Source organism: Pituophis catenifer, unplaced genomic scaffold (assembly GCF_029215685.1).
Source record: "Pituophis catenifer annectens isolate HBS135680 unplaced genomic scaffold, rPitCat1.0.hap2 SCAF_3, whole genome shotgun sequence".
Classification (NCBI taxonomy): domain Eukaryota; kingdom Metazoa; phylum Chordata; class Lepidosauria; order Squamata; family Colubridae; genus Pituophis; species Pituophis catenifer.
Genome location: NW_027256883.1, coordinates 32,818,005 through 32,834,089, shown reverse-complemented (window position 1 = coordinate 32,834,089; position 16,085 = coordinate 32,818,005). Strand labels below are relative to the sequence as shown.

Genomic DNA, 16,085 nt, shown 5'->3' with positions numbered 1-16,085 from the left:
TTTTATACTGTGATTCCCCGAAAATAAGACCAGGTCTTATATTAATTTTTGCTCCAAAAGACGCATTAGGACTTATTTTCTAGTTAGGTCTTATTTTTGGGGAAATACGGTACTAAATGCACCCATCTGTCTGACAATCTTAACTGGGGCTTATTTTGGGGGTAGGGCTTATATTACAAGCATCCTGAAAAATCATGCTTGGACTTATTTTCCGGTTGGGTCTTATTTTTGGGGAAACAGGGTATAAAACTCAAAATAGAGAAAGTGCCAATATTTATTCCCCTCCTACTTTCCCCACAACAACAGTCTTGTAGGGTGAATTGGGCTGAGAGAGAGAGTGACCAGCCCAAAGTCAGCCAATATGTTCTGGTCCGAGGGGTCGCGAAGAAGAAACTGAACAACAAAAATCCACTCTGCATACAAATTGGAAAATTAGATCTCTCATTTTGTACAGAAGAGGATAGATTTTTTTAAAATAAAACTGAACCATCAAATCAAACTATCAAATCAAAAACTTTTCCACTTCCACCAAATACTTTATAGACAGTCTTTGTTCATTGACTGCTTTGTTTATAACCATTCAGAATTATGACAGAAATGAACAAGTAACTGTATCACCAGTCCTCACATTTACAACTTTTGCAGCTCTATAAAGCAAAGGAAAGCTGAAGTAAATCCATAAAATTGTGGTGTTTCACTCAACAACCAAGTTTTCACTGTCCTCCTGAAGCATCTGATTAAAACAGCAATTTAACTCTTTGTTGCCACCTACTGGTTGGAATTCTGCAGCCCAAATATGATTGCCCCAAATTTCATATGATGCCTTTCAGTTATCCAACATCTGCCCCCTCCCACACAGTCACGTGACCACATTTTGGAAACTTGGAAACTGGCCTACATTTACGGCCATTTGCAACAACCTGTTCTCATGTGACCATGATTTATGACATTTTTCCTGGAAACCAGCATTTACTTCTGGTTTCCAGCAAAAGTTTTCCCATAGAAAACATTGGGAACAATTGATTAATTGAACAAACAATTAATTAAACATTAATTTGCTTAATGACTGTGGCATTCACTTTATGACCATTGCCTTCGCTTAATGACTGCCAAAAAAATTCAAAGGTTGTAAAATCTGGTGTGGTCAAATGATGACTTGCTTTAGGACCATGGTGACATAATGACCAAAATTGTGGGCTCCATTACAATCATAAATTGAGGACTACCTATATTCTTCATTGTTCATAATGTCCTGTATTTTAATTCCTCAAAAACAGAAGAGCAAGGAAAGAGCTAAAACATAGTGTGTTTTCTGTAATAGAAATTGGTGTGCTCCATTCATCTTAGCCTTGAGCAATTTTGTTTCTTTGCCTGAGATTTGGGTTCAATTTGGGTAAACATATCTCTCTAAGCCATTGTATTATTGATTTGATGTGCAAGGACCCAGCCAACTATAGTTTACTCAAGATCAAATCATGGCTTCCTGGTAATGATTTCCCCCAACCAGTGGTGGATTGCTCCTGGTTCGGTCTGGTTCTTGCGAACCGGTAGTAAAAGTAGCAGGAGGCTCCGCCCATCCACCCGGACGTTATCATGAATGATCTGTGCATGCTTTTCCCAAGTGCTCCCGTTGCAAACCAGTAGTAAAGGTAAGTAGAACCCACCCCTGCCCCCAACCCATAACTGGACTCATACAGCACATAAAATTATATTTTCTTTTGCCACCTTAAGTTGAATCGGGTAAAAGTGGCTGGGTTTGTACCACATATTTATCCATATATTGCAATTTATAAAATGTACTAAGGCTGTATTTGTTGGTCATATTAGATACACCACATTACAGCGTAGAATGTTTGATGAATATACCATAATGTTTAATATATGTCATATTAACACTGACTTTATTCTTTTTAAACTACAGATTATTAATTAAAATGTTATTTTATCCTAGCAAATTGAGGTTTATTTCCTAATCCATAGTTGAAAAAACCATTGCTTAATCCTTGTATGAACTAGTTCTTAGACCACTCTTCAAAGGTCTAGAAGAAATGCTGAAATATATAAATATCATAAAATAATAGATGAAAAGAATTTCATTCTATAAAATACAGCCCACCACTCTGGCCTTAAACACTTTTTACTGTATGTTGTATTGATTTTCAGTTGATTTGATAGAGATCCCAATAAGCTGATCCACCATTATTTATGTTGGTAATTTAAGACAGACTTAAAAGCTCTTTGCTAGACATCTTCTAGAAAGATGATTGCATCAGCCAATATTGCAGTATAAAATAAAAACTAAGAAAATACCCATATCCAGCAATTTTTCTGGAAGAAAAAAAAAAGTATAATTCTTTCATTGAGCTTGAACGCACTTGTGTATTTAATAGACGTATATATTTTGAAAAATTAGAAAAATTAAGGCTTTGAAAATTTGAGTGATTCCCAAATCACTGTATTTTTTTGGGTAAAATGGCATAATCCAGTCTGTTTCAAAAAACTAAGAAAAACGTTTTTATTCTAAGAAATAGTAGTAAATGATTTCTGTAAGAGAAGGAATTATCATTCAAAGTTATTTTAATTAGTTGCTTCTCAGATTTTTTGTGCTGTCCTGAAGCATCATCTTTGAAGAGCAGACTTAGATTTTCTCTTATCTCTAGGCCTACCGGCTTTTGGGAAATGGTGCTTGCTTATATTCTCTGCATTTCTGTGTTGTCATTCAGATAAGTCTATCAAGTTAGATTGGAATCTTCCAGCCATTAACAATATCTCAAACTTTTAAGTCAGGGGTGTCAAACTCAGGGATGGAGCAAGCACATCCAGGGGTCCACATCCTGTGCCCCCCCACCTTGACTCTGCCTGCTGCCACCTCGCCTGCTTCTTTAAGGGCCAGGTGCGGAGCCCCTTCTGTCAGACACATTCCCCCTCTCCCACACACAGACACCTGAAAGGCTGGAGACCAGTGGTGAAATCCAAATTTTTTTACTACCGGTTCTGTGGGAGTGGCTTGGTGGGCATGGTGTGGCTTGGTGGGTGTGGCTTGGTCAGCATGGCAGGGGAAGGATACAGCAAAATCTCCATTCACACCCCACTCCAGGGGAAGGATACTGCAAAACCCCCATTTCCTCCCCACTCCTGGGGGAAGGATATTGCAAAATCTCCATTCCCATCCCACTCTGGGGCCAGCCAGAGGTGGTATTTGCCAGTTCTCCAAACTACTCAAAATGTCCACTACCAGTTCTCCGAACTACTCAAAATTTCTGCTACCAGTTCTCCAGAACCTGTCAGAACCTGCTGGATTTCACCCGGAACAAACTATGTCTTAGTTCAACACATGAATTAATTGCTTGCTTACTTATCAGAAAGATAAATACCAAAATATGTCAGACAATTTCAGGATATCTACAAAGTCATTCTCAGTCGGTACAAGATCAATAACACTTAGAAATGTTTATCAGATATTTTGCTATTTCCCCCAAAAAATCAATTAAAAGGCTATCGATGTATCATTTGTGTGAGGTCATTTCTTTTAAAAAGACAAGTGGATGTTTCAGCACAAAATAAAGTTAAATAATTTTGTAATGTCTGCATTCCCTTGTGAGTATCCCTATTATGTTGTATGCAGGGGTGAAATCCAGCAGGTTCACGCCCACCAAGCCATGCCCACCAAGCAACACCATGCCCACCAAGCCACGCCCACGGAACTGGTAGTAAAAAAATTTGAATTTCACCACTGGTTGTATGTATGGTTGTGATGCTTAGTTGATTGACTAAAATATAGTCTTTTTGAACAAAGATGTTGTGACTGCAGTTCCCATAATTTTTGCAAATCTGATTGTGCTTCTCCCCTCCTCATCACCCCTTTATATTCCTTGAAAACTAAGGAGGTGTCTGTCTAATATATTTCCTTCCCTTTGTGGATTGTTTTGGGTTTGAGTCACACTTCTTGCCTCCTCATTCTGGGAATGGAGCCAGTTTAATGGTTAAGGCTAGAAAGCAGCCCGAATAAAGGCAGGAAACAACTAAACAATCAAAATAAAATTAAAATGGATCTGGTATGTCTGTCAAGGTTACCTTCCTCCCTTACTCTGAATCAGTGGTGGGTTGCTACCGGTTCTCCCCGGTTCTTGCGAACTGGTAGTGGAAATTTTGAGTAGTTCGGAGAACCGGTAAATACCAGGGGTGGTAGTAAATTTTTTTACTACTGGTTCTGTGGCCATGGCTTATTTTGTGGGCGTGGTTTGATGATCATGTGACAAACAATTATTTAGCATTTAGCAGAGGTACTGGTCGAATTTTAACTGCTTGCAGAGCCGACCAGTCTACCCATTTGTTCTTGGAGCGCACTGGTCTACCACCACACCGCCTTTTATTGCTGATCAGCTGTAGGGTGACCCTTTGAAGTGCCATGGCAAGAGTTTAAACAGTTTTTTGCCGCTCTGCCACCACCAAGAGCATCGGAAACCGCGTTCAGGCAGCTTGGCCTCAATAGCCAATCTACCACCACCAAGCAGTTTACAAGGAGCGGATCGATTCTAGCCGATCAGTTGGGAGGCTTCTTGGCTTCTCAATTTAAAGCTAAGATGTCTTGTTTTTTTCCCCTCTTCTTTGTCAAGTGAGCCCTGATTTTTCCCTTCTAGCCGATCAGCTGGGACTTGGGAGGCAGCAAATAGATTGGGGGCGGGGCCAGGCAGAGGTGGTATTTACCAGTAGCGGGTTGCCCCCTGTTTGCACCGATTCGCAAGAACCGGTAGTAAAAATTTGTAGCAGTTCAGAGAACCGGTAATAACATTGGCTGGCCACGCCCCCAAACCGGTCCCTGGCCCAGTTGCTGCTCTCTTACCCCGCCCACCTCGACAGAGGCTTTTTTTTTTTTTTACTTTTAAAAGCATTTTTTCTATAACCTCTTCGGGCAAAAAAATGCTTTTAAAAGTAAAAAAAAAGCCTCTGATGATTGCGCAGCTCAGCTTCTAAAAGCATTTTTTTCTGCAACCTCTTTGGCTGAAGAGTTTGTAGGAAAAAACATGCCTCTGGCGATCCCAGCTGAGTTGCCTGATTGTCAGAGGCTTCTAAAGCATTTTTTTCTGCAACCTCTTAAGGTTGTAGAAAAAATGCTTTTAAAAGTAAAAAAAAAAAAAGTTAGCCATGCCCACCCAGTCACATTAAGCACCAAGCCATGCCCACAAAATAAGCCACGCCCACAGAACCAGTAGTAAAATATTTTAGAACCCACCCCTGCAGTAAACCATAGTTTGTTGGTAAGACGTTATGGAATTTCTAAATTCTCTTTTTAAATATTTTGTTCATAGACATTTTTGTGATTTCTGTTATGCATAAAGCTGTTATTCAGGCTCTAAGTGAAAAAGATTTTGCAGGCATAAAAGAGGTTTGTAAGATTAGTGTTTTTCAAACTTGGCTACTTTAAGATTTTGGACTTGAACCCTTAAAATTTCCCAGGCAGCATCCTGAGGGAATTTTGGCTGAGGAATTCTGAGAGTTGAACTCCATTCATGCTTGCTGGGGAATTCAAGGAGTTGAAGTCCACACATCTTAAATTTGCCAAATTTGAAAAATACTGGGCTAGATTCGCTTAAACTGCAGGGGTGTCAATCTGGCAGCACATGGGCCAGATGCATCATGCGCAGGCCACGCCCACCCTAGCTCCACAAAAGCAAAAAATGTCACGATATGTGACGTGATGTCACATGACGCAATCGAGTTTGACACCCATGGCTTAAGCATTTGGTAAAATTCCTAATTCTACATAATGGTGGAAGGAGTAAAAGCGGACTGTAAGAAAAGTCCAAAATGGTTGCAGCTCTGTGCAATTAAAGTCACACTCACATCAGAGGTGAAATGCTCCCGGTTCGGACCGGATCACCTGATCCGGTAGCGATGGCGGCGGGTGGTTCGGAGAACTGGTAGCAAAAATCCCTGTGCCACTTCCCCCCATGCCCAGCTGAGCCGCGAGATCATCAGAGGCTGGTTTTTTTACTTTTAAAACCATTTTTTCTACAACCTCTTTGGCCGAAAAAATGCTTTTAAAAGTAAAAAAAAGCGCCTCTGATGATCGTGCGGCTCATCTGGGATCGTCAGAGGCTTTTAAAAGCATTTTTTTCTGTAACCTCTTCGGCCGAAGACGTTGTAGAAAAAATGCTTTTAAAAGTTAAAAAAAAAAATGTTGGCCACACCCACCCAGTTACATTACCCCCCCAAGCCACGCCCACAGAACCGGTAGCAACAAATTTTAGATTTCACCCCTGACTCACATATATATGGAATGTGCTTGGGGTTTCAATCACAGGATGGCAGCCATCATCTTGACCCTTTGACCCCACCACAGATACCCCACCATAGATGCACGCTCCGCTTTTGAATCCATGTTCCACTTTATGCATTTAAAGTGCAGAGGAAGAATGAGCTTTTCCTTTCTTTCAAAGTTGTAATGAACTGTTTAACTATTGTAATTTTTCCTCCTATACAGAGTTGTAATAATTATACCATAGACAAAGTCTTATTATTTTTTTCTATTCTGCATCACCTTCTGTATTAGTAGAAGCCTTGAAAATCATCACTGTACAAATAGTAATAGCAGTGGATCACATTTTTTAAAAATTTAATGTAGTAGTAGGAGAAACCTAAAATCTTCAACATCCACCAAAGTTCTCTGGACAATAGATGTTACATTGTTCTATTACTGGATTAACTTCAAGAAGGAGAGGAGTGTTAGTCTGTTACATCAAGCAAACAAGTCTGTTGACATCATGGGTCAAAACGTTTACTATGGCAAAGACTGAGTGCTATGAATTAGATCCCATTTTACACATCTAAGTAAGAATATGCCATAATAAATAACTTTAATATGTTCCATAAATTTTCAAAGCAATTTTTCCTAATTTGACATCCTCCGGATATACTGAATATCCATTACTTTTATCTAGCTGAAAGAAACTGGGCAAGGTGTAAGTCAACACACATGGAGAATACCCAACTGGGAAAAAGTTAAAGCTTAGAAAGTACAGATTCTGGTTTTTAAAAAAGTGTTTTATGAAGTGCTGTGGGAAAAGACTGCCATCCTGTGGATGAAGATTTAATATACATTCAATGAAAGTAGATTTGCATCTATCCAGGGAAAATTAGCATCAATAGATTTCAGGATTTTCCATAAGAAGCTATGTTATATAACATCAGTTACAATATAATTGAGGAAAATAGAAAATAATTCTTCCATTATTAATTGTTACATTCAGTCCACCAGGTGCAGAATTTAATATTCATTGAGACTTTCTCAATGGTATTGTTTGCTTAGCACAGGGGTCTGCAACCTTAAACACTCAAAGAGCCATTTGGACACATTTCCCACAGAAAAGAAAACACCGGGAGCCACAAAACCTGGGTGGGCATGGCCAGCTCGATGTCACTCACTTCTACCAGTCACATGACTCCCTAGCCACACCTACCCAGCCAGTCATTAGGGCAGAGAACCATTTGTTAAAAAACACCAGGAACCACAAAACCCATTTCACATATCTCTCTCCCCACTCCCTCCCTCCTTCCCTCCCTCCTCTCTCTCCCTCTCTCTCTGTGTGGCTCTCTCCCTCACTCTCTCTGTATCTCTCTGTCTCTGCCCTGGTCGCTTCTCTATCCCCTGCCATTGCCCTTACCATCTCAGGCCAGGCGAGGAGTGACTGGGAGGGGAGGGCAAGGGGCGGGGCCAGCCAGTGGTGAGATCACCTGACAGAGAGCCACAGCAGAGGGCCCAAAGAGTCGCATGTGGCTCCAGAGCCGCAGGTTGCTGACCCCTGGCTTAGCATATTGTTTTTGCCAGAAAAATAATATACTGTGGGATGGCCAAATATATTACATTTCAGCCGGGACCAAAACTCAGTGAAATATTCTAAATATACATCACTTATTCTTGTTCCAAGGATAAACGATGCATATCTTACCACTTAAGATTTTAAAATATACAAATCAAAGCAGCAAATAAAATAGTAAAATAAAATAACACAGAGAATATGTTCGCGAGGAACACCATTATATTCATTGCACATTTCTCACAGAGCTCTCTTTTATTGTCTGTTTTATAACCTGAACGTATTTGGTTTCTGGGCAGCTAATTTTTATTGATCTTGTCATGGAACATTATTACAATTTAAAGATGACTTGGAGGGGAATCTAGTTGTTCTTGGGCAGTTCTTGATCACGGAAGTTCTTTTGGCGATTTTACCCATCAGTCATTGTTTGCTTTCTCCCAGTCCTTGGCATTTTTAGTCTACTCAGGATACTGTTGCATTTCTGCACCCCTGTGCTTACATATGGACTGCATATCGTTCATCTTATTGATTAAAATACATCATACGGAGATTTTGGCAAGGAAGCTGCTACTTTTCTGGCCTTCTCTTCCAAGGATTGCTGTTGTTAATCAAACTGAAATCCATAGAAAGAAATAGCTTTTGATTTGGAGACAAAACAGTCCCTATGTACCCTCAAGCCTCAGTAACAATCAAATGACAGATCACAGAAGACTCTGGTCTCCTAAATCAGTATGGGAGGCAATTATAATTTATATGAATTTTTTTCCAGTAATACTTCTGCTGATAGTTTTAAAGAATCAGCAAACTGATGTAGCAAAAGGATCTTCCTCTTTCTCCCCGCTTCTCAGTGACTCTGGGCAGCTCACAAGATATTTAAGGATTTAAGTCGGGTGTCAGCAACCTGCGGCTCCAGAGCCGCATGCGGCTCTTTGGGCCCTCTGCTGTGGGTCCCTGTCAGGTGATCCCACCACTGGCTGGCTCCTCACCTTGCCCTCCCCTCCCAGTCACTCCTGGCCTGGCCTGAGAAGGTAAGAGTGACGGCAGGGGATGGAGAAGTGGCCAGGGCAGAGAAGAGAGATACAGAGAGAGAGGGAGAAAGACAGAGACATAGAGAGATACAAAGAGGGAGGGGGAGACGGAGGGAGGGAGTGGGAGGGAGGGAGGGAGGGAGAGAGAAATGTCAAAAGGGTTTTGTGGTTCCTGGTGTTTTTTTTATAACCGATTTTCTGTTCTAATGACCGGCTGGGGCGGTGTCATGTGACTGGTAGAAGTGAGTGACATTGAGTTGGCCATGCCCACCCAGGTTTTGTGGCTCCCGGTGTTTTTTTTTCTGTGGGAAATGGGTCCAAATGGCTCTTTGAGTGTTTAAGGTTGCAGACCCCTGATCTAAGTGTAAGAAGCCATGTCTTGAATTAAGCATAGCAGCAACTTGGTAGGCATAACAACTTAAGGAGAGAGTTTATACAAGTTTAAGCCATGATTTATGTGGGTTTGTGTAAGAAATAAACACACTGAGACTTAGCATAATGAGTGAATCAAGACTGCTTCTGGCATATTATTAAGCCATATTTGGCTTTACCATGGTTTATTGAATACACCATAGTGGTTGAGTTCACAAGACATTATGGTCAAAATGAAACAAATCCCCAATGATTAAAGTAATTTGTGTGCTTAGCTTTAGAACCAGTGTAATAATAATCTCATAATGCATTCTCTGAACTTTTCAAATCACTTATGAAGAGCAGCACCACATACCATACACAGAGCAAACAGAAATCAACCCAGCAGAAGAAAAATTGGGGCACGGGAGGATATACTTTATTATAGCTTTAAGATGAGTATGTTTACTCAGAAGTAAATCTCTCAAAAGCCAAACAAACTGAATGCTCAGTAAACATAAGGGATGTTGCTTAATTTTGTTTTGGGATTTCTGATCTATGATGCATTTGTGTGCACATTTTTTTTTGCCAAAAGATCATTTGTCTTTAAATGGGACAGCGTTCTCAAACAACTAAAAGATGCCTTTTTTTCTAAACTACAAAATACTAAACTACAAAATAGCCAACTCATGTTGAAATCCAACTCCGGTTGTTTGCTTATGATTCTGCTATGCGAAGCCAACAAGTCACATCAGTTAACAACGTGTAAATAGCTCCTAGAAGTAAAACTTGGGGAACGCGCGCGCGGTCCCAGCCAAGGTCTCCAAACCAATCTGCGCAGAGGTAGTAAGATACCTTATTACCTCTCCACAGTAGTTTTTAAACTACATTTCCCAGAAAGCTAAGTGCACAGACAACTGCCCTGCACAAGCGCCCTGAATGGGATTCTGGGAATTGCAGTTTTCCGGTTACTAAGGAGTCGCCCATGGGACAAAATGTCGTACGTGTTCCCGAAAAGGGCTGGTGTGTCGCTCAAGCAGGTGAAGACTGTCCTGGTCACTTTTTGTCCTTTCGAGTTCAATGTGCAAAGCACCAGGTGAGAAAGATCGCGAGTGAAGCTTTCCGGACGCTTGCAGAGCCAGCCCGGAGTTTCCTGATCGGAATATAAAGGCGAAGGCTTTTTTTTTTTTAACATGGGAGACTGTTGTGTGTAATAGGGATTGCAGGCTTAGAAAACAACGCCGTTTGCAAGGAATGAGCTGCCCATCCTTGGGATGCGCTACATGCTCGTTTCGGGCTAAATCCCGTACAACAGAGTGGGATCGAAGAAGAAATTATCTGGATGCAAAATGGTCGAGTGCAAGGATGCTGAGCCTTGTTGGTTCTTTTATTAAAAAAAAAAAAAAACTTTGTGGGAAAGAAAGGGTTGCTGGATTGTAACTGTTGCATTTAAATTCTGTTTTAATTCACGAGCCAGCATCTTGTATTAGACTTTAGTTTCCATGAGCACCCTGAAAAAAGAAAAAAAAAACATGGTTAGTGATACTGAAAATCTGAGATGTCCAGAAAATACAAAAGTGTTGTAATTACTATCTCTTCAGTACTGAACAGGACTTAGGAGTAAATCCTGATTAAAATAGACCTGGAATTTGTTTCATCTTGATAGTGTCTGGATATTGATCTGCTGTGATCCCCTTGAGCAGGTGGTGAAAAATAAATAAGTAGTATGGTGATTCTGCTGCAGAAGAATGTGTATAGCTATTCCTACATATTAAAACAAGTTTCTGGGAGTGCTAACAGCAATTTAATTGTAAGTTTGCTATCATGCCTCCTTATGATTAAATCAGGTCGGATGTCAGTCTAGATCATGGCTACAATAACCATGATCACATTGTAGTTCATATTCTCTTTAACTACAATTAGACTCTTGCCTGAATTTATTTTATTTATTTATTTTTAATTAATTAATTTTAATTGTCAAACATGTACAAGATAACAAGTACATGAACAAAGGAAGTAAATACAGATAAATGGGGACAGTAAGGCAGAGACGGTAGGCACGCTGGTGCACTAATGCACGCCCCCTTTACGGACCTCTTAGGAATGGGGTGAGGTCCACAGTAGATGTTTGAGGCTGAAGCTGTGTGGGTGTTCTGTCCCTGTCTCATACACGCACACAGTCAGTCAGCCAGGAGTTAATAAAACCAGCAGTCAGAAATTCCTTTGAGATAACAGAATTGGCAGCAACCCAGTAGCTGCCTGCCAAAGACTTTACTCACAAAGGGAGGTTTTTCTCCTCCGTCTGATACACCAAAATAAGTCCACAAAGCCAAAGAATTGTCAAGTTCAGTCCATAATAAATCCAAGGAGGGCATATAACGAAGTTCCAGAAACGCAGTATGACTTGCTAGCTTTTCAGTTTTGTCCATCACAAGGCCTGAATGGCCACCACACCCCCTTTTATCCCCTGTGGGGTGTGGTCCAGTGATTCAGCTTAATCTCTGGCACGCCTTTCTCTGCTGTGCGCACTTATCTTTCCGACGCTGTCGGGGATCCAGCCAAGACTCATCTCCGTCACTATCTAACTGCGGCTGCTCGGAAGTGCCTGGCTCCTGGCCTATCTCTTGGCCTTCGGAGGACACCTGAGGCATTGCCAGAGAGGAGGGTCCTGGAGAGGGAGGCCTTGCCAACTCCTCTCCTTCACTTTCAAAGTCTTCTCCCTCTGATAATACGGGCTCGGGGGTCGGAGTCACAACAGTGGGTTTGAGGCTGTAACAACGGAGTCAGGTAGAGCATTCCAGACCTTGACCACTCTGTTGCTAAAATCGTATTTCCTGCAATCGAGTTTGAAGCAGTTTACCTTGAGTTTGTATTGTTTGCTCGTGTATTACTGTGGTTGAAGCGGAAGAAGTCGTTGACAGGCAACATGTTGTAGCAGACAATTTTGTGTACTATGCTTAGATCAGACTGCAGGTGGCGTAGTTCCAGATTGTTCAAGCCCAAAATTTCAAGCCTGGAGGCATAGGGAATTCTATTGTGAGTAGAGGAGTGGAGTACTCTTCTCTAGAAATACCTCTGAACCCGCTCAATTATGTTAATGTCCGATATACAGTGTGTATATGACATGTTGAACAATGGCTGTAGAATAGCATTTTAGTATCATTATGGCTCAGCCACAATGTTAATATATAGCAGGTGGGTATTGAGTAACTCAAAGTAACTCAGCAATTAAGACAATCTTGTGTTTATATATATCCCAGATTTTTTTTTACCCTTTTACCCTTTACATGAAAACTATTGCTGCTTTGTATGTAATCTTTATATAACAAATTGTTGACAAGATATACAAATACGTTTTTACAGCCTTTCTTAATCTTTCTCTAACTTTTCAGAAATTTTCTTCAGTGTCTATTTGAAAAGAAGGCATACAAATCAAACTTGAACTGTGATGTGAAAGCAGAGATAAAACATGATGGATCTGAACCAGTTATAGACATCACATTTGGTAAGAAATAATTTCATGCAACCAATAATAGGAAATGTCTATGTCGGTGTTTCTCATCCTTGGCCGCCGGACGATGTGTGGACTTCAGCTCTGCTGGCTGGGGAATTCTGGGAGTTGAAGTCCACACATCGTCCAGCGGCCAAGGTTGAGAAACACTGGTCTGTGGAGATTCTCAGTCATCCAGGTCATGGTTGACCCAAGGTGCTTTTTCCAGAGACAACTAGACTTTCTTGTTTTTCACTTCTCATTCTTGGATGAGAAGCAAAAGTTAAAAACGTCTTCAAAGAACAACCAGAAAGTCCATTTGCCTCTTGAAAAAGCACCTTGGAACAATAGCAGGAAATATTATCTAGTAGCTCAAAATATCATGAGTTCTAAAACAATTATTTATTTATTTATTTATTTATTTAATTAGTCATATTTCTATACCGCCCACTCTCCGAGGACTCTGGACGGCTTACACCAAAGACAGTATAATAAATAGCATATTGCCCCCAACAATCTGGGTCCTCAATTAGCCTGAGTCTTCGGAGGGGGCAGCATATAAATTTAATTATTTAAATTAAATTAATTAAATTAGAAGTATTAGTGGTTATTTTAAAAAAAGGTTTCAAAGTTTTTGAAGTATTTTTGTTCTGTTTCAAATACTTTTACTTCAATAAATCTTTTATAATGACCTGTTTCAGGAAATATTTATGAATAAATACTTGAGTTTGAAAATCAAACATTGCTCAAAATACCTTTTAATGTAAACTTAACTTTTATTTCCTTGGTTGTAATATTACTTTATTATTGCTCTATTAGCTTTTGCAGATTGTCTCTGCTAAGACTAAGACACTTGACATTTCTATTTTGTTTTCATGCCACATGATAGGAAACATGATAGGAAATATGAGAGAAATAAAAGCATATAGAATAGATGTGTGTGGTGTTTTCTAAAGAGTTACAGAACTTTGCAACATATATTTTTATTTATTTCTATGTATCTCACCTTTATTCTTTTTACAAATAATTCAAGGTGGCGAGTAAACATATCCAACACATTTTCCTCTCCCTAATTTCCCCATAACAACAATCCTGTAAGGTGGGTTGGGCTGAGAAAGAGTCACTGGCCCAAGGTCACTCAGTTGGCTTTAATGGCTAATGTGGGACTTTAACTCACAGCCTCCTGGTTTCTAGCCTGTGTTTTTTTACCACTGGATGGCTTATTGTAACTTCTAGTAGCCACTGTAGGTTACCAATGAAATTATTTTAACAAAAACAATAGGATGTCACTATTTAAAAAATAATGTAGAATTTTACTAGAAACAGATGAGAGAGTACAAGTACAATTGAAAACCATGCTTTGAAACATGTCTGATCATGTTTATTCAAGTCCTCTTTAAATCAGTAGGGCTTATTACCTGGAACCTGGTATGTGGATTGAGACCATGGTGATTAGGATTTTTGTCTCCTGGAGTTAAAAGACTTTTTGGAGGATTCTTTTTCCATTAGGTGTTTGAACTTGGTTTGGACACTTAGTACAAAATGTTGTATATCAAGCCAATTGGTGCCAATTGTTTTTGGAAATGGAAGTGGGCAAGAAGAAGTGGGCAAGAAGTGGTGACCCTGAGTGTGTAGATTACAGATTTTATCCTTGACATTTCCAGTTAAGATTAAAATTCATTACTTGAAATCCTGGAATCTGATGTCATTTAATTTTTATAGTATTTGGCTACATCTGTATTTCTCAGTCTTGGCATATTTAAGATGTGTTGACTTCAACTTCCAACATTCTCCAGCTTAGTATAAGAATTCTGAATTTGGGAGTTGAGAAATACTGGGCTAGATTGTGGAAGAATTTTTTCAGTGAAAGGCATCTCATATCCTAGCTTTAGGTTTGTATTGCCACCCCTTCTTTAGAAAGCTGATTATTTCAAATTGAATCTCATATATCTGTGTGCATAATTTATCATTTAATGTTCAAATGAAAGGAATTGTCCTAGCATTATTGTTTTTCATAGTGAGAATAACATTCCTAAATATCTATCTGATTTTGTAACATAGAACTGTCAACATTCACTGATTGCTTTTTATTTTCCTCCTATAATTAAATTATTATATTTCTTTTCTAGCTGATGGTGAGAGATTGGTTATGAAAGGAGCCAATTTAACAACTCAAGAGATGTTAAATGCATTCAACTCTAGATGTCAAAAGAAAGAACTTGCGGTAGCAGAATAGCCACCACCATAGACTACTTGAAACTGACGATAGAAGAGTTTGCATCAATATTATAAATGCATACAAATCTACATGAAACTACACTCAGAAAAATGGCAAGGACTTTCCTAATAACTGAAAGAATCTAAAGTGGATATATAGAGGAGGCAAGCTGATTCTGGTTTTAAAAAATGCTTTTTGGACTTTTGATTAAAGATTAAACTCTTAACACCTTATCAGTGTTAGATTAACATCATTTTTATTAGTATAGAGGGAGTAGTGACTTCCCTTTACAAGGGAAGATTCTACAAGGGTTTAGAAGAATAAACTTGGGAATGGTTGGAATCAGAAATTTAGTCTGGAGAAAGGAAAGCTACAGTGGACTTGCTGTCTTCAGGTATCTGAAGGTTGTCGTGTAAATAGGCAAAATCATTCAGTTCTAGAAGACAAGAACCTGAGTTTAACTTAAAAGGAAACAGACTTAAATTGGACCTGAAACAAAAATTCCTAACAGGTAAGAGCAGTTAAAACAATGGAATAATTCACATAGGGAGGTCTCCACTTTTCTATACTTAAACAGTGTCTAGGTGGCCATCTGTCAAGGTTGTTGTGGATTTGCTTTGGGCAGGGATTGAACTAGGTGAACTTCAATGTCTCTTCCAACCCTTATATTTTATGATTCTTTGTATAATCTATATGCTATCCATAACTGGGAGATAATTACACGATTTTTCTATTTTGAAGATGAGACCCTTCTCCCCAAGATTTGTAATTGATTTCATATGGACATTTCTGTCCATTGGAGTCAGAACTGTATTCGAATAGAGTGGAGTGGAGTGGAGTGGAGTGGAGTGGAGTGGAGTGGAGTAGAGTAAATAGAATAGAATAGAAAAATAGAATAGAATAGAATAGAATAGAATAGAATAGAATAGAAAAATAGGATAGAATAGAATAGAATAGAATAGAATAGAATAGAATAGAATAGAATAGAATATTTTTATTGGCCAAGTGTGATTGGACACACAAGGAATCTGTCTTGGTGCATATGCTCTCAGTATACATAAAACATACGTTCATCAAGAATCATAAGGTACAACACTTAATGATAGTCATAAGGTATAAATAAGCAATCAGGAAACAATATCAATATAAATCCTAAGGATTCAAGCAACAAAGTTACAGTC

At 39.4% G+C, this 16,085-nt stretch overlaps 1 protein-coding gene across 1 annotated transcript; it reads left to right on the top strand.

The window, feature by feature from the left end:
* The first annotated feature begins 10,167 nt into the window (after nt 1-10,167).
* Nucleotides 10,168-15,137, top strand: MRPL53 (mitochondrial ribosomal protein L53). Its single transcript, XM_070942175.1, has 3 exons — nt 10,168-10,292; nt 12,589-12,701; nt 14,816-15,137. Exons 1-3 carry the CDS (start codon nt 10,192-10,194, stop codon nt 14,920-14,922), a joined length of 321 nt encoding a protein of 106 aa, XP_070798276.1. The 5' UTR covers nt 10,168-10,191; the 3' UTR covers nt 14,923-15,137.
* The last annotated feature ends 948 nt before the right edge of the window (nt 15,138-16,085 follow it).